The 27,846-nt window shown below is 38.9% G+C and overlaps 1 protein-coding gene across 1 annotated transcript in view; it reads left to right on the forward strand.

The window, feature by feature from the left end:
• Positions 1–27,846, forward strand: part of FBXL2 (F-box and leucine rich repeat protein 2) — a 115,106-nt gene that overhangs the window by 51,839 nt on the left and 35,421 nt on the right. Inside the window, 6 exon segments of the mRNA XM_087430679.1 lie at positions 14,938–15,032; positions 23,849–23,917; positions 24,018–24,113; positions 24,342–24,468; positions 24,619–24,693; positions 26,011–26,141. Coding sequence (XP_087286805.1) covers positions 14,938–15,032; positions 23,849–23,917; positions 24,018–24,113; positions 24,342–24,468; positions 24,619–24,693; positions 26,011–26,141 — 593 coding nt within the window.

Below are 27,846 nucleotides of genomic sequence, written 5' to 3' on the forward strand. Positions count from 1 at the left end.
AAAAAATACTATTTCAAGCAAATAGCACTACCTTGTGTGTTATTTGATTTCAGAATTTTAGCTGAGTGCTGACTGCAGCTATATAAACACATTGCAGAAATACTTGAGTACTTCCACTAAAAGAGAGACCAATTTATGGTTCACCAATTACATGTAAAAACCTGAAATAGGCTGGTGACGTCAGCATCATGGCAGAGTGAGCTTCTCCCATTGAACTCTCCCCCTCTAAGACAAAACAAAAAGGACCTTCATATTCCAACAGAAGCTATTCACACAACACGGGACATCTGAGGCACCCAGGCATCCGTAAACCCGAGGACTGAGGTACTGGAATCCCCAGAGTAAGTGGAAGGAGGTAAGAGGAGATCCCTTCCTTCCTCAAGGACTGCAACCGTGAAACTGAGACCACGCGGCTCTCAGAGAGAGGGGGGCGGGGCAACTGTCCGCAGGAAAACTGGCGCTCTCCAAGACCCCTCACAGCCTCTGGGGAATCCCCACATGGAGGGAGCGTACTTTTGACAAGCTAGCCCCTCAGGAGAGCCGAGAGCGACAGCAAGGCGAGAAACCTCTGAGATGGGGGAGGGGAAAGTAAGTGCCCCTCCCCCACCCACCCGCCCACCTGGGGCTTCAGCACAGCGGCCCTGCAGCCTTGGCACAGTGGCGCTACAGCTCAGCCCTGGTCCCAGAGACGGTGGCTCCCCGTAACCTCAGCACCCATGGTGGCGGTGCGCTCACACCCTGGCCCCAGAGGCAGCAGCCCCTAGGCGCCCAGGCACCAGTGGTGGTGACCCCGCAGCGCTGGGGTCCCACCAGCAGTGGGGGTGTGATGGCTCCCTGCCCCTAGAGGCAGCAGGCCCCAGGCGCCCAGGCACCACCAGTGGTGGCAGCATGACTGTGTCCCACCCCCAGAGGCAGCGGCACCCAGGTGCCCAGGCTCCACCAGCAGCAGCAGCATGACCATGCCCCACACCCAGAGGCAGTGCCCCCCCAGGTGCCCAGGCCACACCAGTGGCAGCAATGTCCCCTCACCCCGGCACCAGAGGCAGTGGCCCCCAGGTACCTGGGCACCAGTGGCGGCAGCAGCGTGCCCAAACCCAGGCCCCAGAGGTGATAGCACCCCTGTACCCAGACACCAGTGGCGGTGACCTTCCAGCACCCCAGCCCTACCAGCAGTGGTGGTGTGCCCATGCCCCACCTCCAGAGGCAACAGCCCCTAGGTGCCCAGGCACCAGTGGTGGCAACAGCATGCCTGCACCCAGGCCCCAGAAGCGGTGGCCTCCCAGTGCCTGGGCACCAGCAGCAGTGACCCCCCCAGCACCCAGGCCCCACCAGTGGCAGCAGTGTGCCCACAGCCAAGCCCCAGAGGCAGCAGCCCCCCAGTACCCGGGCATCAGCAGTGGTGGCACACCAGTGCCCAGGCCCCAGTGGCAACAACCCCATAGCACCCTGGCCTCACCAGTGGCAGCGTGTGCCCATTCCCCTGCACCAGAGGAAGTGGCAGCTTAGGCCCCACTGTGCCACAGCCCCAGCTGCTCTGGCTGGACAGCGCCATGGCCTCAGCTGCTCCAGCTCCACCACACCACAGCCCCAGCTCCTTTGGTTCGACTGTGCCCTAGCCACAGCTGCGTTGGCTCAACTGCGCCCACTCCCAGCTCCTTCGGCTTGACCGCACCCCTAGCTCCAGCTGCTTCGGCTTGGCTATGCTTGGGCTCTAGCTGACTTGGCACCAGCAACTTTGGCCCAGCCACACTCCAGTTCCAGCTTCTTCGGCCCACTGGCGTTCCAGCTCCTGCTTCTTCAGCCCAGCCACGCTTCAGCTGCAGCTGCTTCAACCCACCTGCCCCCAAGCCCCAGCTGCTTCAGCCTAGCTGCGCTCCAGTCCCAGCTGTTCCCATGCTCCAGCTGTTCCCACGCTTCACCCCCAGCAGCCTCCGCTCAGCTGTGCTTCAAATCAGCTGTATTTCAGCTCAGCCATGCCTCAGCTCAGCCAGAGGCCAACTAGAGCACCGGTGGATCAAGGCGGTCTAGAATACACAGCCCTTGACGCCCACCTAGCGGCGGCAAGAGGAAACTGTGACCGTATATTTTCACTATGAGGAAAAATAAGCCAACACTGTTAAGCACTATGCAAAATATATTAAATCTCCAGATCAAAAGGAAAATGATAAGCACCTAGAAATCAACTCTGAAAGCACAGAAATGTATAAACTTAATGACAGAGAATTCAAAATAGCCATCATAAAATGCTCAATGAAATACAAGAAAACACAGATAGACAATTCAATGAAATCAGGAGTTTCTTCACAAAAGAAATTGAAACTATAAAGAGAAACCAATCAGAAATCTTAGAGATGAAAAACACAATAGAGGAGATAAAGACAAATCTGGAAGCCTGAAGCATCAGGGCTGACAATATGGAGGAAAGAATTAGCAATATTGAGGATAGCAATGCAGAAATGCTCTGGATGGAGGAGGAAAGAGAACTAAGACTAAAAAGAAATGAAGAAACCCGCTGAGAAATATCTGACTCAATTAGGAAATCCAACCTAAGGATTATAGGTATTCCAGAGGGAGAATAGAGGGAAAAAGGACCAGAGAACTTGTTCAAAGAAATAATAGCTGAGAACTTCCCAAACCTGGGGAAGAAGCTGGAAATACCAGTGAAAGAAATCGATAGATCTCCTAAATATATCAACATGAAAAGACCCTTTCCAAGGCATATGGTAGTAAAGCTGACAAGTCAACAACGAAGAAAAAATATTAAGGGCGGCTAGACAAAAAAAAAAAAAAATGTACAAAGGAATTCCTATCAAGCTCTCAGCCAATTTCTCAACAGAAACATTACAGGCTAGGAGAGAGTGGAACAATATATTCAAAATTCTGAAGGACAAAAACTTTCAGCCAAGAATACTCTATCCAGCGAAACTATCCTTCAAATATGATGGAGAAATAATAACTATCTCAGATAGACAAAAGCTAAAGGATTTCATTGCCACAAGACCCCCACTATAAGAAGTGCTCAAGAAGGCCCTCATGCCTGAGAAAAAAAAGAGAAAGGGGATTCATAGTTTTGAACAAGGAGGAAAATAGGTTGACAAAACCAGAAAATTGCAGCTCTCTATCAGAATAGATTAGCAAACACTTAATTGTAAAACCAAATATCAAGGGAAGGTAAGCACCAAAAATAAATATAACCTCATCACGTTAAACACAAACCCACAACACAAGAAGGAATAAGATGTGACAACAATAACTTAGAAGGGGAAGAGGAAAGGGATCAAATCGACTTATTCTAAGGGAATAAGAGGCCATCAAAAAATGGACTATCACATCCACGAGACTTTTTTATGCAAACCTCACGATAACCACTAACCAAATAATCAGAACAGAGTCACACACGATAAAGAAAGAGGAAACTAAGAGAACCCCCATACAGAACTACCAAACTGAATTGGTAGTCCGAAACACACGGGACAAGAAACAAAAGAAATGCAAAAGAACCAGAAAAAGAGCAATAAAATAGCAACAATAAGCCCTCATATATCAATAACTACCCTAAATGTAAATGGACTGAACTCTCCAATCAAAAGACACAGAGTAGTGGGATGGATTAAAAAACAAGACCCAACAATATGCTGCTTCCAGGAAACACGTCTCAGCTCTAAAGACAAACACAGGCTCAGAGTGAAAGGATAGAAGACAGTACTCCAAGCTAATGGCAAACAAAAGAAAGCAGGTGTTGCCATACTTATATCAGACTAAGTTGACTTCAAGATAAAACAGGTAAGGAGAGACAAAGAGGGGCAATATATAATGATAAAAGAGACGCTCCACCAAGAAGACACATCACTTTTAAATATATATGCACCCATGGGCTGGCCCCATGGCTTAGCGGTTAAGTGCGCGCACTCCGCTGCTGGCAGCCCGGGTTCGGATCCCGGGCGTGCATCAACGCACCGCTTCTCCGGCCATGCTGAGGCCGTGTCCCACATACAGCAACTAGAAAGATGTGCAACTATGACATACAACTATCTACTGGGGCTTTGGGGGAAAAAAATAAATAAATAAAAATCTTTAAATTAAAAAAAAATAATAATAAATAAATATATATGCACCCAACACAGGAGCACCAAGCTACAGAAAGCAACTGTTAACAAACCTAAAAGGAGATATTAACAACACAATAATAGTAGGGGATCTTAACACCCCACTTTCATCAATGGATAGATCATCCAAACAGAAAATCAATAAGGAAATAATGGACTTAAAAGAAAAACTTGATGAGGTAGACTTAATAGATATATATATAGAGAGAGCACTCCATCCAAACACAGCAGATTACACATTCTTCTCAAGTGCACATGGAACATTCTCAAGAATAGACCACATGTGGGGAAACAAAGCATGCTTATATAAATTTAAGATTGAAATTATAACCAGCATCTTTTCCAACAATAACGCCATGAAGCTAGAACTCAACTACAAGAAAAAACAAGGAAAGTGACAAAGTTGTGGAGACTGAACAACATGCTACTAAACAACCAATTGGTCATCAATGAAATTAAAGGAGAAATCACTTCATACCTGGAGACAAATGAAAAAGGAAATACACCATACCAACTCATATGGGATGCAGCAAAAGTAGTCCTGAGAGGGAAACTCATGGCAATACAGGCCCACCTTAACAAACAAGAAAAAGCCCAAATAAGCAACCTCAAACTATGCCTACCAGAATTAGAAAAAGAACAGACAAAGCCTAAAGTCAGCAGAAGGAGGGAAATCATAAAAATCAGAGCAGAAATAAATGAAATTGAAATTAAAAAATGGTAGAAAGGATCAATGAAACAAAGAGCTGGTTCTTTGAGAAGATAAACAAAATTGACAAACCCTTAGCCAGACTCACCAAGAGAAAAAGTGAGAAGGCTCAAATAAACAAAATTAGAAATGAAAAAGGAGAAATTACAACAGATACCACAGAAATAGAAAAGGTTATAAGAGAATACTGTGAAAAACTATGTGCCAACAAATTGGACAGTCTAGAAGAAATGGCTAAATTCTTAGACTCATATAACCTCCTAAAACTGAATCAAGAAAAAAGAGAGAACCTGAATAGACCAATCACAAGTAAAGAGATTGAAACAGTAATCAAAAACCTCCCAAAAAATAAAAGTCCGAGACCAGATGGCTTCTCTGGAGAATTTTACCAAACATTCAAAGAAGATTTATCTTTCTCAAACTATTCCAAATAATAGAGGAAGATGGAACACTTCCCAACACATTCTATGAGGCCAACATCACCTTGATACCAAAGCCAGGCAAAGACAATACTAAGAAGGAAAACTACAGACCAATATCCCTGAAGAACATAGATGCAAAAATTCTCAACAAAATATTGGCAAACCGAATACAGCAATACATTAAAAAGATCATACACCATGATCAAGTGGGATTTATACCAAGGACACAGGGATGTTTCAACGTCTGCAAATCAATCAGTGTGATACACCACATTAACAAAAACAGGAATAAAAACCATATGATCATCTCAATAGATGCAGAGAAGGCATTTGACAAGATCCAACATCCATTTATGATAAAAACTCTCAACAAAATGGGTATAGAAGGAAAGTACCTTAACATAAAAGGCCACATATGACAAACCCACAGCCGACATTGTACTCAACGAGGATAAACTGAAAGCCATCCCTCTGAAAACAGGAATAAGACAACGGTGCCCAGTCTCGCCACTCTTATTCAACACAGTACTAGATGTTCTGGCCAGAGCAATTAGTCAAGAAAAAGGAATAAAAGGAATACAAATAGGCAATGAAGAAGTAAAACTCTCACTGTTTGCAGATGACATGATCTTATATATAGAAAATCCTAAAGAATCCATGGGAAAACTATTAGAAATAATCAACAACTACAGCAAAGTTTCAGGGTACAAAAATCAACTTAGAGAAATCAGTTCCATTTCTATATACCAACAGCGGACTAACAGAAAGAGAACTCAGGAAGATAATCCCATTTGCAGTTGCAATAAAAAGAATAAAATATCTAGGAATAAATTTAACCAAGGAAGTGAAAGACCTATACAATGAAAACTATGAGACATTATTGAGTGAAATCGATGACATAATGAAATGGAAAAATATTCCATGCATTTGGATTGGAAGAATCAACATAGTTAAAATGTCCATGCTACCTAAAGCAATCTACGATTCAGTGCAATCCTAATCAGAATCCCAAGGACATTCTTCATGGAAAAAGAACAAAGAATACTAAAATTTATATGGGGTAACAAAAGACCCTGAATAACTAAAGCCATCCTGAGAAAAAAGAAGAAAGCTGGAGGCATCACAATCCCTGACTTCAAAACATACTACAAAGCGATAGTAATTAAAATAGCATGGTACTGGTACAAAAACAGACACACAGATCAATGGAACAGAATTTGAAAGCCCAGAAATAAAAGCACACATCTACGGATAGCTAATCTTGAACAAAGGAGTTAAGAACATACAATGGAGAAAGGAAGGTCTCTTCAATAAATGGTGCTGGGAAAACTGGACAGCCACTTGCAAAAGAATGAAAGTAGACCATCTTCTTCTGCCATACACGAAAATTAACTCAAAATGGATCAAAGACCTGAAGGTGAAAGCTGAAACTATAAAACTCCTGGTGGAAAATATAGGTAGTACACTATTCATCATCAGCCATAAAGGGATCTCTTTGAATTCCATGTCTACTCAGACAAGGGAAACAAAAGAAAAAATAAACAAGTGGAACTTCATCAAATTAAAGAGCTTCTACAAGGCAAATGAAACCAGGATCAAAATGAATAGGCAACCCACCAGCTGGGAAAAAATATTTGCAAACCATATATCCAACAAGGGATTAATCTCCATAATATATAAAGAACTCACACAACTGAACAAGAAAAAAACAACCTGATCAAAAAATGGGCAGAGGAAATGAACAGACACTTCTCCAAAGAAGATATACAGATGGCCAATAGGCAGATGAAAAGATGCTCAACATCACTATTCATCAGGGAAATGCAAATCAAAACCACACTAAGATATCATCTTACACCCATTAGAATGGCTATAATCACCAAGACAAAAAACAACAAATGCTGGAGAGGCTGTGGAGAAATGGGAACACTAATTCACTGCTGGTGGGATTGCAAACTGGCACAGCCTCTATGGAAAACAGTATGGAGATTCCTCAAAAAATTAGAAATAGAAATACCTCATGATCTAGCTGTCCCACTACTGGGTATCTACCCAACGAACCTGAAATCAGCAATCCAAAGAGGCTTATGCACCCCTATGTTCATTGCAGCATTATTCACTATAGCCAAGACATGGAAGCAACCCAAGTGTCCCTCGACAGATGATTGGATAAAGAAGATGTGGTATATATATATATATATATATATATATATATATATATATATATATATATATATATACACACACACACACACACACACACAATGGAATACTGCTCAGCCATAAAAAAAAAGACAAAATCATCCCGTTTGCAACAACACGGATGGACCCTGGAGAGTATTATGTTAAGCGAAATAAGCCAGAAAGAGAAAGACAAACCCTGCATGATTTCACTCATGTGGAAGAGAAACCAACACATGGACAGATAGAACTGTTTGGTGGTTACCAGGGGCAAGGGGGGTGGGGGTGGGCACAAGGGGTGAAGGGATGTATTTATATGGTGACTGACAGTAATGTACAACAAAAATTTCACAATCAAAAAATCAAAAAAAAAAAAACCCAGCAACCCTGAAATAGCTGGCACCAGGGTTTTAATCTAGTTTAATACTATTTAGCTTCCTTTTTGGGCTAGCACCTTGAATCCAGGTTGGATTATGAACCAAGTGTTGGGGCTTCCCATAGTCTCCAAACAGGAAACTCTGGAGGCTCACCCTGGGAAGCATTCCATGGATAAACTGATGGTCTCAAATTCATTTCTTTGGGATGAAAGCAATGATTTATGGATATGTTGAGAGATGAGAGATGAGAGAAGGTGCCAAGGATCAGGATTAATATACTAATATTATTTACTGTGTGCCAGGCACTATTCTAGGTACTTTACATATGTTAATTTATTTAATCCTCTCAAAAACACCTGTAAGGAAGAAACTGAGGCACAAAAGGTTTGACTAACTTACCCAAGGTCACTCACCTAGTAAGAGTAGAGGGGTAGGTACTTTGAACAATGGGTTACATGACTGTTGCATTGCAAAGAAAAGGCAGATTAAAGCATCCAGATGACAGATGTGCATTGTGCCTCTCCTTGAACATCACTGTTTCCTGAATAAGCATTGTTTCCCTGATGTTTAAGCATTTTCTCTGCCTTTAAAAGTTGGACATTTTGTTGTTAGTGTCTTCATAGTTATTAAAGATTCTGCCAGGCCAAAAATGAGAAGTAACCAAGTAGTATGTTAATCTAAAAGTCATAATTCTAAGAGTTTCTCCATTTAGACCTTATTTTTCTTTAAAGCCCTTCATTCTCAAAATGCATACCTACCACATACTATGTAATAGATAATATGCAGAGTCATTGACTTGAATTTTGCATTTGAAAGGATTTCCTCATTTTTTTTCTCTTAGTTGGAAACAGTGGAGCATAAAATTGTAAATATAATTTTTTTATTTCGGTATAAAAACTTTTACTCTAAAGAAAGGAAGAATAGAAAGCTTATTTAAATGTGACTAACTTGAAATGGAGAAAAATATATTTTGTGTGCTCCATTTGTAGACATTGGTTTGGAGGTTTTTTGTTTTTGTTTTGTTTGCTGTTTTATTCAGTACTTAAATATTTATCTTGGATTATCAGGTCACAGTCTTTTTTTCCCCCCAATGACAGAAATTTATTTTACAGTTGTCTGGAATTTTGTTTCAAAAACTTATTATTAACTTAGATAATGTTCAAGAAAGCATAAATAAAGCCACTAGCAATATCAAAGTTTGGATTTTCACCTTAATTAAGATGTTAGCCAGGTAACAATATGTGTGAGCTCCGCTCCTGTGATCCTGTGGTTTGTTGTGTCCTAGTGAATTCTTTATGCTTACAGTTCAGTGTCAAGGTTGCTATTTTATAAAGTGAGGATAATAGTATTAAAAACAAAACAAAATCACTCTTTTCAATGTTTTCTTCCTTGTGGAGGTATAGTTTTGCAGAGCACACAGGCTTTAGAATCAGATAAACCTGTTAGAACCCCAACTCTGCTACTCACTAAAGTGTAACCTTGGCAATTTAACCATTTAATTTCTCTATTTGCAAAATGAGGGTAATGGATCCAATCTGTATTAGTCAGACTTCTCCAGGGAAGCAAAGCCAGTAGGATATGTGTAGATATAGATAGATAGAAAGGTTTCTTATAAGGAATTGAGTCATGTGATTATGGAGGCTGAGAAGTCCCAAGATCTGCAGTTGACAAGCTGGAGACCCAGGAGAGCCATTGTGTATCTGCAGTCTGAGTGTGGAGGCCTGTGAACCAGCAGAGCTGATGGTATAAATTCCAATCTGAAAGCTGGCAAGTTTGAGACCCAAGAAGCGCTGATGTTTCAGTATAAGTCCAAAGGCCATAAAAGACCAGTGTTTCAGCTCAAACAGTCAAGCAGGAGGAGTTCCCTCTTAACCTTTTTTGTTCTGTTCAGGTGTTCAATTAGTTATGAGGCCTACACACACTAGAGAGGGCAATCTGCTTTATTCAATCTACTGATTCAAGTGTTAATCTCATCTAGAAGTACCCTCACAGACACATCTAAAAAGAAAATTTGCCAGTTATTTTACCATCAAGGCAAGTTTATTCAGAAATAGCCAAAAGAATTGCAATTCTGGATGTCCATGCTGTGGCAAACCATAGGCAAATCTGCAGAATAAAGGGAGGGGCTTGCTTTTATAGAGAAAAAGGGGGAATAGGGAGGGGCTGTTATAAACAAAAATCAATTGGGGGAAAGTAACAGTTCAGGGTGGCAATGTCTTCTCATTGGCTGAACTGCAGTGTTTCTTATTGGCTGGGCTGTTGTTGGGTGGGGAGAGAAATCTTCCTTCAGTAGTAAAGTAGTTGTACTTCCTGTTGGAGATGCAAGGTATGTCTCTTCCTGGTTGGAGTAATTAACGATGTTTGATAGGATGTAAGAGCTCCCTCTACAGGCCTTCCTGACTTCAATTTAGTTGAGGTTTCTCTAATTCATTTCACATTTTCCCCTTTTAATCGAGATCTTTCTCTGAAGGTATTGCTGATCAATGGTCAGGTTCTCTGCATGTAGTGGTATTGTCCCTCGGTGCTGGGAAGGATCTTTCCCTCCCACATTGGAGGGAAGGTAAATAGTGGTTGGAAACCATTTAGGCCACATTTCAGTAAGAGAAAGGTTAGAAGGGAGAACTCTTGGGCATTTCCTATCTGAAGTCTCTATTTCTCTAAGGTCATAAGCATTGGAAATCATCTTGAAGTGCTGAGCTAGCATCACCTTATTGGACACATCATTTTTACAGAGGTTAGACAGGCAGTGGGTACAGAACTTTACAACAAGTATACAGAGTAAGATTAAGAGCATTATTATAAACCCACTTTGCAGGGTGCTTCTAAACCAGGAGCCCAGACCTAAAGGTAACCAGCTGGAAAAAACACAAAAGACGGTGGACTGTTAGGTGAAATTTGTTGTGGCCAATGTACTTACTCTCTAATCTTCTGTGATCGGGTTTTTACTCCCCTAGAGGCATTTATCCATGTGCAACAGGAGGTGTTCACCTCTGCACAGATACCTCCTTGCTCAGCAAGTAGATTATCAAGACCTATACAGTTATCCAAAACTACCTTGGCCAATGCGTTCAGTGACTATTGCTGTGCTGAAATTGCTTTGGCTGTGGAGTTGGCCAGCTCTTCTAGTGTTGAGGTGTAGAAAGCTCTTCCCATGGAGGCAAACCGAGAGTCACACATGCCTCCTGAAAGTTCTTGTTTAAAGATTCAATGGGAGAGACCCATGAGAGGTCTCTGTTTGATGATGCAGAGAGAACAGGTCAGTGAATACCGCAAGGGCACGCTGTCTTTATATTCTCCAGCTATCAAGGTAGTGAGTTGCCTGGGCGTAAAGGCTGTTACTGAAACCTCCATGGATGAAGACATGACCAGGGATGTACATAAAGCTCCTGCATTAGTGATATCATTTATAGACTCATTCATTGGCATAGAGGCATTAGTATTATATAATCAGGGTTCAGATACTGTGTTGTTACATACCAAGAGATTGCCTAAATACGTGGACGTGTTAAGAATATACAAACAATTCAACTTACATTGATGGTCCCACAAAATTTTTCATGCAAATATTTGAAAGCTCTTGTTTTCCCCTTCTAAGGCTGGGTTGAATTAAAGCAAGGGACAAGTTTAGATGGGCTTAGCACCCTGACTCAGTAAAAGGGGCCAGCAGAGCAATTTAGACAAATAACAGCATCTGGAATCCCAGTGAAATTGCTTATAGGGTGAACTAAGGGGTCTTGACTGTCTTGGACAGACCGAGGTTTCTGATGATAAATCCAGCAATCAGAGGTTTCCCACTTTTGCAAGGGATTGGGAAATGCAGACAAGAGCATTGTCCTTCCAGGAAAGAGAGGGAGAAAATAAATTAAGAAACAAAGTGGGAAGAGGGTATAAAGGCCTGGTCCAGTCATCTTGGGAAAGCTGTCTGCCTCAGATGTCAGCTGCTTCTCTTCCTAGTCAGTTTGATTTGGAAATCCCCAGCGATAGTATACGTGTCAGGTGAAGCCTTCTTTAGCTGTGAGACATGTACCCAAGGCTTGAGTTCCTGAAGTTTGGCGCTTCCCTCTGGGTAGTGAGGAGGACCTGGTATGATGCCTTCCAAGGAGATTTCAAGGGTAGTAATATTGGAAACATCAGTTTGGAGCATTGTTGCCAGATATTTAAGGAAACTAGAAGAAGGTAGGATCCAGATCATCTTACAGGTATATAACAAAACCTTAAAGACAATAGGGCTAGACTTTAATATCTGCAAAGGTGCAAGCCTAATTTCTCTCTCCACAATTACTCCCATTTTTATTAAAGATAATCATAGTAAAACTAATTTGTTTGTATTAAACTTAGCCTGATTATTTATATAAATGCAGCAAAAATAGTGATTGACCATACAAACTCTTTTTAAAGATTGCTTTGCTGGAAGCTTGTAAACAAGCAGTTCCTTAAAGCTATCTGGTCATATCTTAGTCTACATATATCTCTCTTAAATATGACATTCTGATCAAAGCTTTGGTAATATTAGCCAATATTTCCAATTGTTATTTTAATTGTCCTGTTATAAGGAGAACAGATTCTCATTGCATTTATGCAAATACACATATTGTCATGAAAAGAATACTTAAGAGTTTCCAAATTCTGGAGAGATTAGGTAGGGAAAAAAGGATAAATGTTTCAACCCTTGTTTTGCAGGTTTTGCAGAGGGGAAAAGGGGAAGATGGCACTGGGGCTGGAGCCTGTGCACAAAATGGCTGGTGGGTTAAAGTCTGAGACAAAGAAGTCTGGGAAGACAAACAAGATGGTGCCTGAGACAAAAAAGAATGGGGAGGGGAACATGAGGCTTCAGAAGCCATTTTGTTCCCCCTCAGTTTTTTAGTTGTTTCAGCTAATTTAGACAAGGTATCTTGTAGTGAGGCAATTTTAGAGTTTTCTGCATGTCCAGAAGCCTCCAGCTACCAATGAAAATAGGCATATTCATTTTGCTTAATTTTAGAGCCATGGTCTTCCAATTTGGCTTTAAGAAAAGCAAGTTTGGGGAGATCAAAAGTTCCCCATAATGGCCATTGTAATTATGTACTTCTCTTTGTCAGTTTCACCCCCTTAGTTAAAAATGTGCATGTAGGGGCCCCAAAGTTCTTAAACATAAGCCTGGCTAGGATGCCTGAAGGAGGACTTTCCTCAGAACATTTAGATGATTGGGATCCCATTTCTGAAATTTTCTCTGAAAACCCAAGAAAGTTGCTAGGGTCCTTAATCCCCCAAGAAATCTAAACATGAAAGAACATTGCCAGATTTTCAGCCCTGATTCCAAAAGGAATCTGAAAACCAAACCCCAGAAGGAAGTGTTCTACCTTCAGAAAATAACTGAGTGCTCATTAAGAATGATGCCTTGAACTCAAGGACAGAGACTTGAACCAAGAAGGACAGATTCCTACCCCTGACAGGACAATGCCTCTGCTGATCCTGAATAAAATCAGAGAGCTCAAAACACAAGGAGAGTGGAGCTCAGAATCCTAGAAGGCACTCACCAAACTGAAAGTAGGTGACAGCTCACAGAAGCGATGAGCACAAGGGGCTCAGTGCGTGTACCTCACTTGATTCTGGGGGTTGCCATCTCTCAAGGGTCACCTCCTTCAGATGCCACTTCTGACACCATATATGTCAACTTAAAAAGCAAATTCACCAGTTATTTTACCTTCAAAACAAGTTTATTCATGAATAATCAAAAGAATTGCAATTCAAGACTTGCATGCTATGGTGAACCATAGGCAAATCCAAAGAACCAAGGAAGAGGCTTGGTTTAATAGAGAAAAAGTGAGAGTAGGGAGAGGCTGTTGTTAAACAAAAGTCCATTGCAGGGAAGTAACAGTTCAGGGTGGGAATGGCTTCTCATTGGCTGAATTGTGGCATTTCATTAGCTGGGCTGTTGCCAGGTAAGGAGAGAAGTCTTCCTTCAGTAGTGAAGTAGTTTTATTTCCTGTTGGAGATGCAAATGTATGTCTTTTCCTGTTTGGAGTAATTGACAATGTGTGATAGGGCATGAGAACTCCCCCTACAGGCCTTCCCAACTTCAATTTAGTTGAAGCCTAACTTCTCTTATTCATTCAATTAATTCATTCATTAAATTTTCTTTTCATTTCATAGCCAACTGTCTGGGCACCTTGTGCCCTAGTCAAGTTGATACATAAAATTAATCATCACAAGTTCACTGCTTGTCAACTTGGCACCCATATGGCATCTCTTAAACCATACTTAATCTCCAAATAAAGACAATAACAAGGTCATAATTCCACCTCACGTGATACAACTATCCAATTTACAACCAGAAACACACTGACCTCTTTCTCAGAAGAGGATGTAAAGTTCTTGAGTGATATTCATTATTCTCCTTGATATCCTGTCCCTTAAATACTATGATGTAGAATTAACAATACTTAAATGCTATCACATAAAGTCAATACACCTTATGTTACATGATAAGGGAATAAGAGGGGAAAGAAAACAAATATAATTTGCTTTATACACGCACACGCACACATGTTCATAACAACATAGGGAGGAAATATTCATGGCAATTATAGTCCTCATTTCTGTAACTGGTCACATGGTTGTAGTTGGTATTTATATTTACCTTCTTCTGCTACCCAATTCTGTATCCCTTAGTCTTCAGCAAGCACCTCAGCTAGTTGTGGTTCTTTACCTGGTGGAGTGACTCAAACCATAATTCCTGAAGTATATGGGCCATTAGTCCTGCCTGGATTGGCTTGTAGTTTTCCATTGACTTTAATCACAAGGCATGGTAATACTGAGAGACATCCTAAGGAAGCTCTTGTATTCCAGACATACTCTTCTTTACCTCCATTGTGGAGTAGTAGTCTCCCTTTATGAGTCCTAACTCCAGGGTTAAGGCTTTCAAAAAGTAGTGCACTTTTTTTTTTTTTTTTTTTAAATACTTAAGGCTTTAATTGGAAACATTTTTCAATGCTTGTAGCCTCTTTATGCACTAGGGACAGTAGTGGGGTGTTGGAGGAATGTTCCAAAATATCTTCTATTATACCTGGAAAAATATATGCAGTTCCTAAATTTCAGGTTATTATGCTGTTAGATGAGCAGCATGAAAAACAAGATTTTTTTCCTAACTTTCTTGATTCAAGGGTCGAGTGGTGGAAAATATCTCAAAGCGATGTGGTGGTTTCCTGAGGAAGCTCAGCTTGCGAGGCTGCATTGGTGTCGGGGATTCCTCCTTGAAGTAAGTCAAATCCACAGTGACTCACTTTGTCAAGGCAGCTTGTGGCTGACATCTTCATCAGCAAAAATAAACATGTTATGTGCTTTTCTAATGTTAAATTCTTTCTATGGTAATTTGCATAGAATAATGAGAGAACCATGACTTTGGAGTCAACAGGCCTGGGTTAGAAACTGAGCTCCAGTGTTGTTAGGGCTGTGACCTTGGGACAAATTATTTCATCTCACTGAGTGTCAGTTCTCTTTTCTGCAAAGTGAAGGCAGTTATAGCTCCTGCATGGAAATGTCATAAGTATCACATGAAATAACGTACATGAAGTGCCTGGCACATAAAACATATATGAAGTGCCTGGCACATAAAACATATATGAAGTGCCTGGCACATAATAATATTATAATGTTAGTTCACCTCTCTTCTATTCCTTTTTCACTTTCCCATCTTCCTACTTTCCTTCTCATAAGAGTAACTACCTTTTTATATAAATTATACTAATTAAGAAAATAATTCTTTCAAAAACTTCCTTAGCATAACCTGGAATTTTGCTTACTCATAGTGGGATATGATTATCACTTTCATTTTATTGTAGTAGGCAATATATCCTATCCAACCAAATGCTCGCCCACCTCTTACTGGTTAGCCATTGTTTATTGGAGATATTATCAAACCACTGTTAAGGATGTGTGCTTTGAGCTTTTCTGGAGACAAGACGTAATTAAAAACTCTATGTCCTTACCCTTGTGGCCTCTAGTGTTGTTTGAGGTTGGCTAAATTAGGACACACACCATCTCCTAGAACCTTGGAACAGACTTTGTCTGTTGCAGACGTAAGCATTACCATGGTGTACATCAATCACAGACTGCCAGTAAGAATGTGCAGTATATAATGATTGCAGACAGTAGAATTTGTAATGGAAACATCTGCTACACCATTGCTAAGAAAATTGATTCATAACATCTTTTAAGGATCCAAAAACTCCCTTTAAATGTTATGGAACAAAGTGTTTTTTTAATAAATCAAGAAATTCAGATCATCAGACTAAATTTTCTGCTACTTCAAAAGCTTTGTAAACCAGTGGAATAGATTGATTCTATTTTAACAGGAAGCTTAACTGTACCAAATAGGTCCTAAGATAATTTGTAATAGAAAACGTGTCTAATAGTAGTTTCCTTGAAGAAACTAAAATAAATGTGAAGATGTGCATTGTCAGTGAGGAATATCAAATAAATATATTCTTATTTTGGCAATTGCAATAAAGCCATGTATGCTAGCAAACTATCCTATAAGGCTAAGAATGTTTACTGGTTTACCATAAGTTTTAGACCAGAAATCTGTATTAATGTCTACATACGTTTTTAATATGTGAGACCAGATTGCTGTGAGAAATAATGATAAGCATAATCACAAATTATGACTCAGAAAGAATTTTATGCCTCAGTTTTCTATTATAATCACCTAGAATTAGTCTTGGCCTCTATTCTGCCCCCGCATGTGTATTGTTGTTCTTTTGGTGGGTGGGAGGCTAGTCATTTACAAATGTTGACTGAGCCCCTGCTATATCAGGCGCTGGTGTAGGCAATGGAGATACAATAGTAATAAAAATAGATTAAAATCCCAGTACTAATGGATCTTGCATGTGTATTCTCTGTACCTCCTGCTCCATCATTATATATGAAGTCCTATGGATTTTTTAGTAGCTTTATTGAGTTATATAATTGAGATACAATAAACTGTACATATTTAAAGTGTAAAATTTGATAAATTCTGGCATATGTATATAACCATGAGACCAACACTATAATCAAGATAATGAACATATCCATGTCCCACAAAAGTTTCCTCATGTGCCTTTGTAATCCCTCCCTACCTCCCACCCCGTCTCTGCCCCATCTCTAGGCAACCACTGATCTACTTCCTGTCGCCATAGGTTAGCTTTCATTTTCTAAAATTTTATATGTGGGGCCGGCCCCGTGGCTTAGCGGTTAAGTGCGTGCGCTCCGCTGCTGGCGGCCCGGGTTCGGATCCCGGGCGCGCACCGACGCACCGCTTCTCTGGCCATGCTGAGGCCGCGTCCCACATGCAGCAACTAGAAGGATGTGCAACTATGACATACAACTATCTACTGGGGCTTTGGGGGAAAAATAAATAAGTAAAATTATTTTTAAAAAAACCCATAAAATTTTATATGTAATTATACAGAATGTACTCATTTTTGCCTGGCCTTTTTCACTCAACATAATTGTTTTAAGATTCATCCATGTTGTGTGTATCAATAGTTCGTTCCTTTTTATTGCTGAGTAGTAGTCTGTTGTATGGATGTACTACAATTTATTTATTCATTCATCTATTTATGGACATTTGGTTTCTTTTCAGTTTTCAGCCATTACGTATAAAGCTGCTATGAACATGTGTATACAAGACTTTGTATGTCATATGTTTTCATTTCTCTTGGTTAAATACCTAGGAGTGGAATGGCTAGATCATTTGGTAGGTGCATGTTTAACTTTTTAAGCAACTTCTAAACTATTTTCCAAAAGGGTTGTACCATTTTACATTCCTACCAGAAGTGTATGATACTTCCAGTTTCTCCACATCCTTGCCAACGGTTGGTAGGTCAGTCTTTTTAGCTTTAGCCGTTCTAATAGATGTTGTAGTGGTATCTCATTGTGGTTTTAATTTGTATTTCTCCAATGACTAATACTGTTCAGTGTCTTTTTATGTATTTTTTGCTATCCATATATTTTCTTTGCTGAAATGTCTGTTCAGATGTTTTGCCTATTTTTTCATTAGATTGTTTGTTGTCTTACCATTGAATTCTGAGAGTTCTTAATATGTTCTGGATACAAGTCCTTAATCAGATAATGTGTTTTGCAAATATTTTCTCCCTGTCTGTGGCTTATCTTTTTATTTTCTTAACTGTCTGTTGAAGAGTTTTTTAATTTTAATGAAGTTCAATTTTTTTCTTTTATGAATCATGTTTTTGGTGTTATATATAAGAGATCTTTGCCTAACCCAAAGTTGTAAAGATTTTCTCCTATGTTTCTAGAAGTTTTGTAGTTTAGATCTATGATAACATTTTGAGTTGATTTTTGTGTGTGGTGTGAGGTATAGATTGAAATTTTTTTTTTTTTTTTGCCTGTGATATCCAATTGTTCTAGTACCATATGTTGAAGTGACTACCCCTTCTCCACTGAATTGCCTTTGTGCTTTTGTTGAAAATAATTGTGGGGGTATTTTGCACTGTTTATATTTTCCATTGATCTGTTTGTCTATTTTTACACCAAACCACACTGTCTTGATAACTGTTGCTTTAATAAAAAGTCTTGAAATCAGGTAGTAGTAGTCCTCCAACTTTGTTGTTCTTTTTCAAAGTTGTTTTGACTGTTCTAGATCCATTGCATTTCCATATAAATTATAGAATCAGCTTGTCAATTTCTACAAAAAAACTGCTGGGATCTTTATTAGGATGATGTTGAATCCATAGATCAATTTGGGGAGAATTGACATATTAACAATTTTGAGACTTCCAACCCATGAACATGGTATATATCTCCATATATTTAGGTGTTTTTAAATTTCTCTCAACATGTTTTGTAGTTTTCAGTGTACAGGTTGTGCACATCTTTTCTCATATTAATCCCTAAGAGTTATGAAATGTTATTGTAAGTAGTAGTATTTTTTATTTTAATTTTCAGTTGTTCACTGTTAGTAAATAGAAATACTATTGATTTTTTTTACATCAATCTTTTATCTTGTAACCTTAATAGACAGATTTATCAGTTTTAGTAGCTTTTTTGTTGATTCCTTTGGATTCACTACATAGACAATCATGTCACCTGTAAATGAAGATAGTTTTTCTTTGTTTCCAATCAATGCCTTTCTTATTCTTTCCTGATCACACTGGCTAGAATCTCTAGTACAGTGTTGAATAGAAATGGTGAAAATAGATATCCTAGCCAGTTCTCAATCTTAAGGGGAAAGCCTTCAAGTATAATATTAGCTATAGATGCTTTGTATAATCATCAAATTGGGGAAATTTCTTTCTATTTCTAGTTTGAGAGTTTTTTTTTTCATTGAGAGTGAATGTTAAATTTTGTCAAATGCTTTTTCTGCATCATTTAGATGATCATATGGTTTTTCTTATTTAGTTTGTTAGTATGGTGAGTTACATTGGTTGATTTTTGAATGTTAAATCAACCTTCCATCCCTCAGATGAACCCCTCTTGAGTTGTCATGTATTATATTTTTTACATATTGTTGGATTCTGTTTGCTAAAATTTTGTTAAATATTTTTACATCTATGTTCATGAGGGATATTGTTATATGGTTTTCTTTTCTTGTGATGTTTTTGTCTGGTGTAGGTATCAAGGTAATACTGGCCTTATAGAATAACTTGGGAAGTGTTTCCTCTTCTTCAGTTTTTTGGAAGAGTTTATGTAGAACTTGTACTGCATTTTCCTTAAATGTTTGGTAGAATTCACCATTGAGGCCTTCTGGGCCTGCATGTTTCTTTTGCGGAAGGTTTATAGCTACAAATTCTATTTCTTTAACATATATAGAACTCTTCAGGTTTTCCGTTTCTTCTTGAGTAAGCTTTGGTTTAGTTTTGTCTTTCAAAGATTTTGTCCATTTCACTTGAGTTCTTGAATTTATTGGCATAAAGTTGTTTATAATACCCTGTTATTATCATATTAATATCTGTGAGATATGCAGTGATATCCCCTCTCTTCATTCCTGATATTGGCAGTTTTTTTCCTAAATGGAAGTACTTGTCATGTCTTGCAAAAATCACAATGATTGTACAGTGCCTATGGTAATTTATATATTCTTTAATTCTTTTATTGGCATTAATAGTACATTGTTAAAGAGTAAAGATGATTAAATTTCTCTTATATTGGTAATTTTTTTGTCTTTTTTCCCCCTGGTCTGTCTGGCTAGAGGTTTATTAATTTTATTGCTATTTTCAAAGAACCAGCTTTGGTTTTCATTGATTTTTCATTGTTTTTCTGTTTCCTACTTCATTGATATCCACTCTGAGCTTTATTATTTCATTTCTTTTGTTTACTTTGAGTTTCATTTGGCATTCTTTTTTCTATTTGCTTAAGATGAAAGTGGAAGTCATTGATTTGAGACCTTTTTTTCTTTACTAATATAGGAGGTTAGTATAAATTTCTCCTGAAGTACTGACTTAGTAGCATTTCACAAATTCTGTTGCTATATTTGCATTTTCATTCAGTTCAAAATACATTCTATTTCCCTTTTGATTTCTTCCTTGACTCATGGGTTATTTAGATGTATATTTTTCAGTTTCCAAATATTTGGGCATTTTCCAGATTTTTATGTTATTGATTACTAATTTAATTCCATTGTGATCAGAGAATATACTTTATACAATTTGGATCCTTTTAATTTTATTGAGAATTGTTTTGTGACCTAGAATATGGTCTGTCTTGGTAAATGTTCCATGTACACTTGAAAAGAATGTGTGTTCTGCTGTTGTTAGGTGGAGTGTTCTATAAAAACCAATTAGGTCAAGTTGATTGAGAGTGTTGATCAAGTCTTCTATATCTCTACTGATTTTCTGATTTCTTGTTTGATCAAATATTGAGAGAGGTGTGTTGAGATTTCTGCCTGTAATTTTGGATTTGTCTGTTTCTCCTTGCAGTTCTATCAGTTTCTTTTCTTCATGAATTTTGAAGCTCTGTTATTAGGTATATAGACATTTAGGATTGCTGTGCCTTTGTGATGAATTGACCAATTTTTCATTATCACATGACCTTCTTTTATCACATGATATTCTTTGCTCTGAAGTCTACTTTATCTCATGTAATATAGCCATTCCACCTTTCTTTTGATTAGTTTTGGCGTGGTATATGTTTTTCCATTCTTCTACGTTTAACTGATTTGTATCTTTGTATTTAAAGTTGGTTTCTTGTAGGCAGTATATAATTGGGTGTTGCTTTTTTAATCCATTATGACAATTTCTGCTTTTTAATTTGGATATTTAGATTGTTTACGTTTAATGTGATTATTGATATGGTATGGTTAGTTTTAAATTTACTTTCTTGTTATTTTCTATTTGTCCCATATGTTCTTTATTTCCCTTTTCCTACTTTTCTGCGTCCTTTTTGATTGAGTATATTTTGATTCCATTTTATATCCTTTTTTGGCTTGGTAGCTATAACTCATTGTTTCCTAATTTTAGTGGTTGCTTTAGAGTTTCTAGTGTACATCTTTAATTTATTTTAATCTACCCTGAAATTATATTATACATCACTTCCATTTTTCCTCAGTCTTCATGCTATTATTGTCATACATTTAAATTCTACATATGATATAAACTCCACACTAGATTGTTAGTATTTTTGTTTCAACAGTCAATTATTTTTAAGAGATTTAAATAAATAAATAAAAAAAGGCTTTATATACCCAAGTAGTTACCATTTCCAGTATTATTCATTGTTTTGTGTAGACATAAATTTTCATCTGGTGTCACTTTTTTCTGCCTGAAGAACGTTCTGCAACATTTTATGTACTGCAGATCTGATTAATTGTTTTAGCTTTTCTCTGTCTGAAAAAAATCTTTATTTTTCCTTCATTTTTGAAAAATATTTTTGCTGAGTTTATGTTGGTATTTTTTCAATATTTTAAAAATGCTGCTCCTCTATTTTCTTGCTCTTTTGTTACCAATGAGAAATCTTCTATCACCCTGTATTTATTCTTCTGTACATAATGTATCTCTTTTCTCTTAATGCTTTTAAGATTTTACTATCGCTGGTTTTGACCAATTTGGTTTTGATATGCCTTGGTGTATTTTTCTTCATATTTCTTGTGCTTGGAATTCTTTGTATTTCTTGGATCTGTAGGTTTATAGTTTTCATAAACTTTGGAAAAATTTTGGTCATTACTTGTTCAGATATTTTCTCCCTCCCCCCTCTGTCTGCTGTTCTTTAAAGACTCCAGTCACATGTATATTAGGTTGCTGGAAGATATCTCACAGTTCATTTACACTCTGTTCTGTTTTTTATTACTTGTTTTCTCTGCATGTTTCATTTTGGGTAGTTTCTGCTGCTTTGTCTTCAAGTTCACCAGTCTTTTCTTCAATAATGTCTAATCTTCTGTTAATCCCATCCAGTAAATTTTCTCCTCAGCTGTTGTGGTTTTCATATCTAAGAGCTTAATTTGGGTCTTTTTTTGTATATTTCATATCTCTATATAACATGTTTAATAAACATAGCATGTTTAATCTTTACTCTAGCTTCATAGAACCATATTCTACAGAACACAGTTATAATAACTTTTAATGCCTTTGTCTGCTATTTGCAATATCTGTGTCAATTTTGGGTCAGCTTTGAAAGACTGAATTTTCTCTTCATTATGGATATGTTTTCCTTCTTTGAATACATGGTATTTTTTGTTCAATGCCAGACATTGTGAATTTCACTTTGAGAATATTTTTGTATTTCTGCAAATATTCTTAAGTTTTGTGCTGGGATGCAGTTGAGTTACTTAGACATAGTTCCTTTCAGATCTTGTTTTAAAAATTTGTTAGGTTGGACCAAAGCAGTGTTTAGTCTAGGGCTAATTGTACTCTACTCCTGAAGCAAGACCCTTCTCAGTACTCTACCCAGTGCCCTACAAATTATAACATTTTTCACTGTTGGCTGGTGGGAATGGGCACTGTTCCTGGCTCTGGGTGAGCTCTGGCTCCTGTTCCCTTTAGTGCTTTTTGTTTATTCTTTCCCAGTCTGGGTGGTTTCCTCATATGCATGCTCTGATCAGTACTTTACTGAATTCTTCAGGGGAACCCTCTGCAGATCTCTGAAGTTCTCTCCACTCACTCCAGTACTTTGTCTGATAACTCTAACTGCCTTGGTCAGACATTTGGCTCCATATCCTCAAGTCAGGAAGTCCATTAGGCTCCAGCTTAGTTCTCCTTCCCTCTACCATAGCAGGGCAGAAGGAGCAGATAAGAATGACATCTGGTTTGAGGCCAGGTTTTGGAGACATTTGGGTACTGCATGGAAGAATCAGGACTTAATCCTATAAGATACATTGAAGTTGTATTTCAGGAAAATGCAGATGACCTGAGCCAGTCCTTGCTGAATATGTTAAGCAGTAAGTGGAGAGTAAAGGATGTTTAATTTTCTGCTTCTGGCCTTGCTACCAAACCACAAATCATTGAGGAAGTTGCCCTTCATGACTTAGTGTCCTCACCAGTAAATGGATGGTTCTTGATACTGATCAACTACTGTATCCTGTCAATGGCCAGAGACGATTTCTCCAGAAAGGCTCTAGGGTAACCAAGTGACAGCATGGCACAATACAAGGAAGATTCAGCCCCCTTGCTTCCAACTGATTTTTCTCTAGAGGGGAAGAAACAGGGAGCCAGGCCTCCATTCTCAGATGACCACCAAGGTGTGGGTGATGGAGAGTCACAACTGATATGTAGTCGGTCTGGGGCTTTGTTTCTCAAAGCGTAGTCCCCAGAGTAGTAGCACTGGCATCACTTGAGAGCTTCTTAGAAATGCAGACTATCAAGCAGTTTGTGTAGATCTACCATCAAAAGCCTCACTGTGACAGGAGCCGCAGCTGATTCATGTGCACATTAAAGCTTGAGGTGTACTAGTGCCTCTAGTCAACAATAATATACTGTAACTTAAAAATGTGTTGAGAGTAGATCTCATGTTAAGTGTTCTTTCCGCAATAAAATCAAGTTTTTTTAAGTTTGAGGAGCACTGTTTTGAATGTGAATGGTTACACATGCCCTCTAGTGGCTGCCCAGCAACTTCACAGAGTTTTTAAATGTTTTCTCATTTTAGGACCTTTGCGCAGAACTGCCGAAACATTGAACATTTAAACCTCAATGGGTGCACAAAAATCACTGACAGGTAAGTAATGAAAATTAGTTTGGTGATTAATTGGCCATGGGGAGAGTGAGGGGAGAGAAACATGGTTGAAAATATCTTTAGTGCGTCTGCTCTTTTTCAGCACGTGTTATAGCCTTAGCAGATTCTGTTCCAAGCTGAAACATCTGGATCTGACCTCCTGTGTGTCCATTACAAACAGCTCCTTAAAGGGGATCAGGTAGGAGTACCTGTTGTTTGTGGTCATGAGAAATACCCAAAGCTATGAACATTCTGGTGTGTCTGAAACCTTTCTAATGGTCCCATTGGAGCAGGAAATAGGCGACTTAGACAGGTGTCAGAGGTTCTCGCTCCTGTGAATTGCTTTTAATTTACTAAACTCAAAGTTGGTAATAAACTCTCAGTAGGATAGACTGCACATGCGTGGTTTTGTTTTTTGTTCTCTCAGTGAGGGCTGCCGAAACCTGGAGTACCTGAACCTCTCTTGGTGTGATCAGATCACGAAGGATGGCATTGAGGCACTGGTGCGAGGTTGTCGGGGCCTGAAAGCCCTGCTTCTGAGGGGCTGCACACAGGTACCAAGGGGTCAATACAGTCGTGTTCGTCTAACATGTCCCTAACAACAGGTGTGGGCGCTTCGTTACGGAACTTGCTGTTGCATTTCTTGGTGCCCCACTGTTCCCTCACCTGGCTCCATCCCTCTCTTGTTTTCTCTCTCCACTCAGCTAGAGGACGAAGCTCTGAAACACATTCAGAGTTACTGCCATGAGCTTGTGAGCCTCAATCTACAGTCCTGCTCAGTAAGTAGCGTGCCTTTCCTGTGAGCACCCCCTGCTCCATGTTCTCTCCCTTGGGAGTCTGCTGCAGGCCCCACTATGAAGCGCCCTAGGCAGGGGGGATGATTGCCGCACCCTTATTTCTTCTCCTGTGCCCTTATATGATCTGTCAATTTGCTACATGACGAGAAAACAGCAATCTGAACAAAAATGCCAATAGAAAACCACTGACATTTTCCCTAAAAATAATATAGCCCGAGGTCTTGGTTTATTTTGAGATGTCAGGAATGCTGTGAACTAGTCACTAACCTAAACAATTCATGGTAAGGTCTCAGTGTCTTTTTTTTTACTTATAAACTTGGAATGATGACACCTCTCACGTTGTTTCAGTGAATAAAATGAAGTAACAGATGGGAAAATGCTTTGAAAAAGAAAGGGCATCTGCAAGAGCAAGGTGTAATTTTCATCAGAGCATTAGCCTCTGAAAAACTATTGTTCTTTCTTCACTGCCATAGTAAATATTGATAATTGAAGATGATACTTGCTACATCCTACTGGGTTTCTCAAGGGGAACGTCAGTTTTGAGTAAAGTAAGAGAAATCCTTTGTGTTTGGCATTTAGTGAATGAATCATAAATCTTTCGAGTCCCTGATGGTGGGAGATAAAACAGAACTACCTTTGAGAAAAATATTGACCTTACGGGACTGCACTGGTCAAAAACAGGACCTTGAATTGCATGTAGGATAGTACTGGCAGATGTCTTGAAGTATAATATAAATGTGCATGTTTATTTCTACATAAATTAGTATATTTAAATAAAGATATTATTTTGTGTCTCCTGGCTAAACTCATGGAATTCTAAGCCATTTATCAATAATTTAGTGATTTATTTAATTTTGCTGTTTTCTAAAACATTTGAGGAAATAGTGTAAATATACACATAGGATTTATGTGGTAGATATCTAAAACATTAATCTGTAGAAATTCAACCAAAAAATTAATGTCACTTAACCAGACAGGTCTCATGAACTCTTTATTTAATCTGATTTTTAACACAAGTTTGTGAGTTTTTCCTGAAAAAAAAATCAGATAACTCTGGGGAGGGAAATGAAATTTTAAAATTTCACCCTTCGTTAGTAATGCTAGAATATTTTAAAGCTATGCGGAGATAACAATACATCTACCCTGTATTTCATCTCATTTTGTTTAAATTTTTAGGATAAAATGCTAGTAACTGACAACCCAAACTAATCCACTGCCAGTAGGTCCTGTTTTTCTGCTGCTCTCATTTCAGTATTGCTGGTGCCTTCTTATTTTCCTTCCTGTTTTGGTTTTCCCCAGCGTATTACGGATGAAGGTGTGGTGCAGATATGCAGGGGCTGCCACCGGCTGCAGGCCCTCTGCCTTTCTGGCTGCAGCAACCTCACAGATGCCTCTCTCACAGCCCTGGCTTTGAACTGCCCAAGACTTCAGTGAGTGCGCCACACTTTTGCTTTGCAGCCCAGAGCTTGGCTGGGCTGACTGAGAGGGCTTCCTGCAGGAGGGGAAAGGCTTACCAGTAGGAATAGGTGGTGGTGGAGAAGGTGGTGGTTGTGTTGTTGTTGGCTTTTGTCAGATGGATTAGGGTGGGACAATGTGTAATCCGGTTCATTTAGGGATGTACGGGAAAAGACTAACCTCTCCACCACCAGGGAATGAGATCCTTAATTTCTTGACAGACTTCACGTTTGCCCACTTGATTTGCCTCATGCAGTTATTACTTTGATATCAGAGTGATCTGATAGTGAGCAGAGTGATAGCCTGGCATCCCAGTGTCACCAGGTTCTCCTCTAAAGCAGCTGCTAAATGGACGGAATGGGGGAGAAATCACAGTCTCCTTATTTATCATCTTCCCCTAGCAGGAAAAAAAGTTTTGTTTTAACAAATAATGATTTATTTTCTGATTATCCATGTAATACTGTGACTATTAAAACTTTAATAATGGCAACAAAATACTAATCATAGTTAACATCAGTAGAATTCATATATATTCCAGGCTCTGTATTAGGCACTTTTATAAGCACTATCTCATTTAATCCTTACCACATCTCTAGGAGATAGGTACTATTATTCTTGCTTGTTTTGCAGACGAGAAACTCAGACTCAAAGAAAATCACATAGTTTATCCTGGGTCATGTGATGAGTAAGAAGTAAAACTAGAATTTGAACTTACAGAGTTTGACTTCAGAACCAGCAATCTTAACCCCTATAAAGAGGCAGAAAAACAGCTACTTGTTTTGTTAGTCTTTACTTATCAGTGAAACTGGTCCATTTCTTCATGCTGCACCAGTTACATATCCTTTAAGGATTGTCTGTTTCTTTCTTTTACCCATTTTTCTTACTGTTGTATTAGAGAAGATTCTAGATATTTTGATATTTCTGCATAGTAGAAGGAATCTTGGTAATCAAAACTGGTCAGAAAGGAGGTCAAAATTATTGCTATAAGTATTTAACTTAACAATGGTATTTATGAGCCAGTCCTGATGGCCTAGTGGTTAAAATTCAATGCGCTCTGCCTCGGTGGCCCGGGGTTTGCGGGTTCAGATCTTGGGCGCAGACCTACACCACTCATCAAGCCATTCTGTGGCGGCAACCCACATGCGAGGTGGAGGTAGACTGGTGCAGATGTTAGCTTGGGGCCAATCTTCTTCAAGGAAAAAAAGAGGAGGATTGGAAACAGATGTTAGCTCAGCACGAGTCTTTCCCAGCAAACAAACAAACAAAAAGGTATTTATGCATCCATCCCTGTTAAGCATGAAGTATTGAAAATTAACTCATTTTTTTGCTTTGGCTGCAAATTTTTAAAATTTCCTTTAGGGTAACTGGGAATTTCAATAAATACAGTATATGTCAAGATGATTTTATTGAGTAACAGTTCATTTTACTTGTATTTAAAAGTCAAAAAATATTGGAATAATATTTAAAAATAGCAGCAAAAAGAAATAAAAATAAAAATAAATAAAAACAACAGCAGCAACAATGTGCTGTATTGTGGGAAGATTCCTGGATTTACTATTTGAAGCTGGGATAGGACTGTGGGACTTAGAGCAGGCCACATTCGTCCCTAAGCCCCGTTTTCCTCATCTGTCTAGTGGTGACAGTATTTGCATTTACGACCCTTTTGCCAGAAGCAAAAGT

This window comes from Ceratotherium simum, chromosome 5 (assembly GCF_057802395.1).
Source record: "Ceratotherium simum simum isolate JZ-2026a chromosome 5, ASM5780239v1, whole genome shotgun sequence".
In the NCBI taxonomy this organism is placed as follows: domain Eukaryota; kingdom Metazoa; phylum Chordata; class Mammalia; order Perissodactyla; family Rhinocerotidae; genus Ceratotherium; species Ceratotherium simum.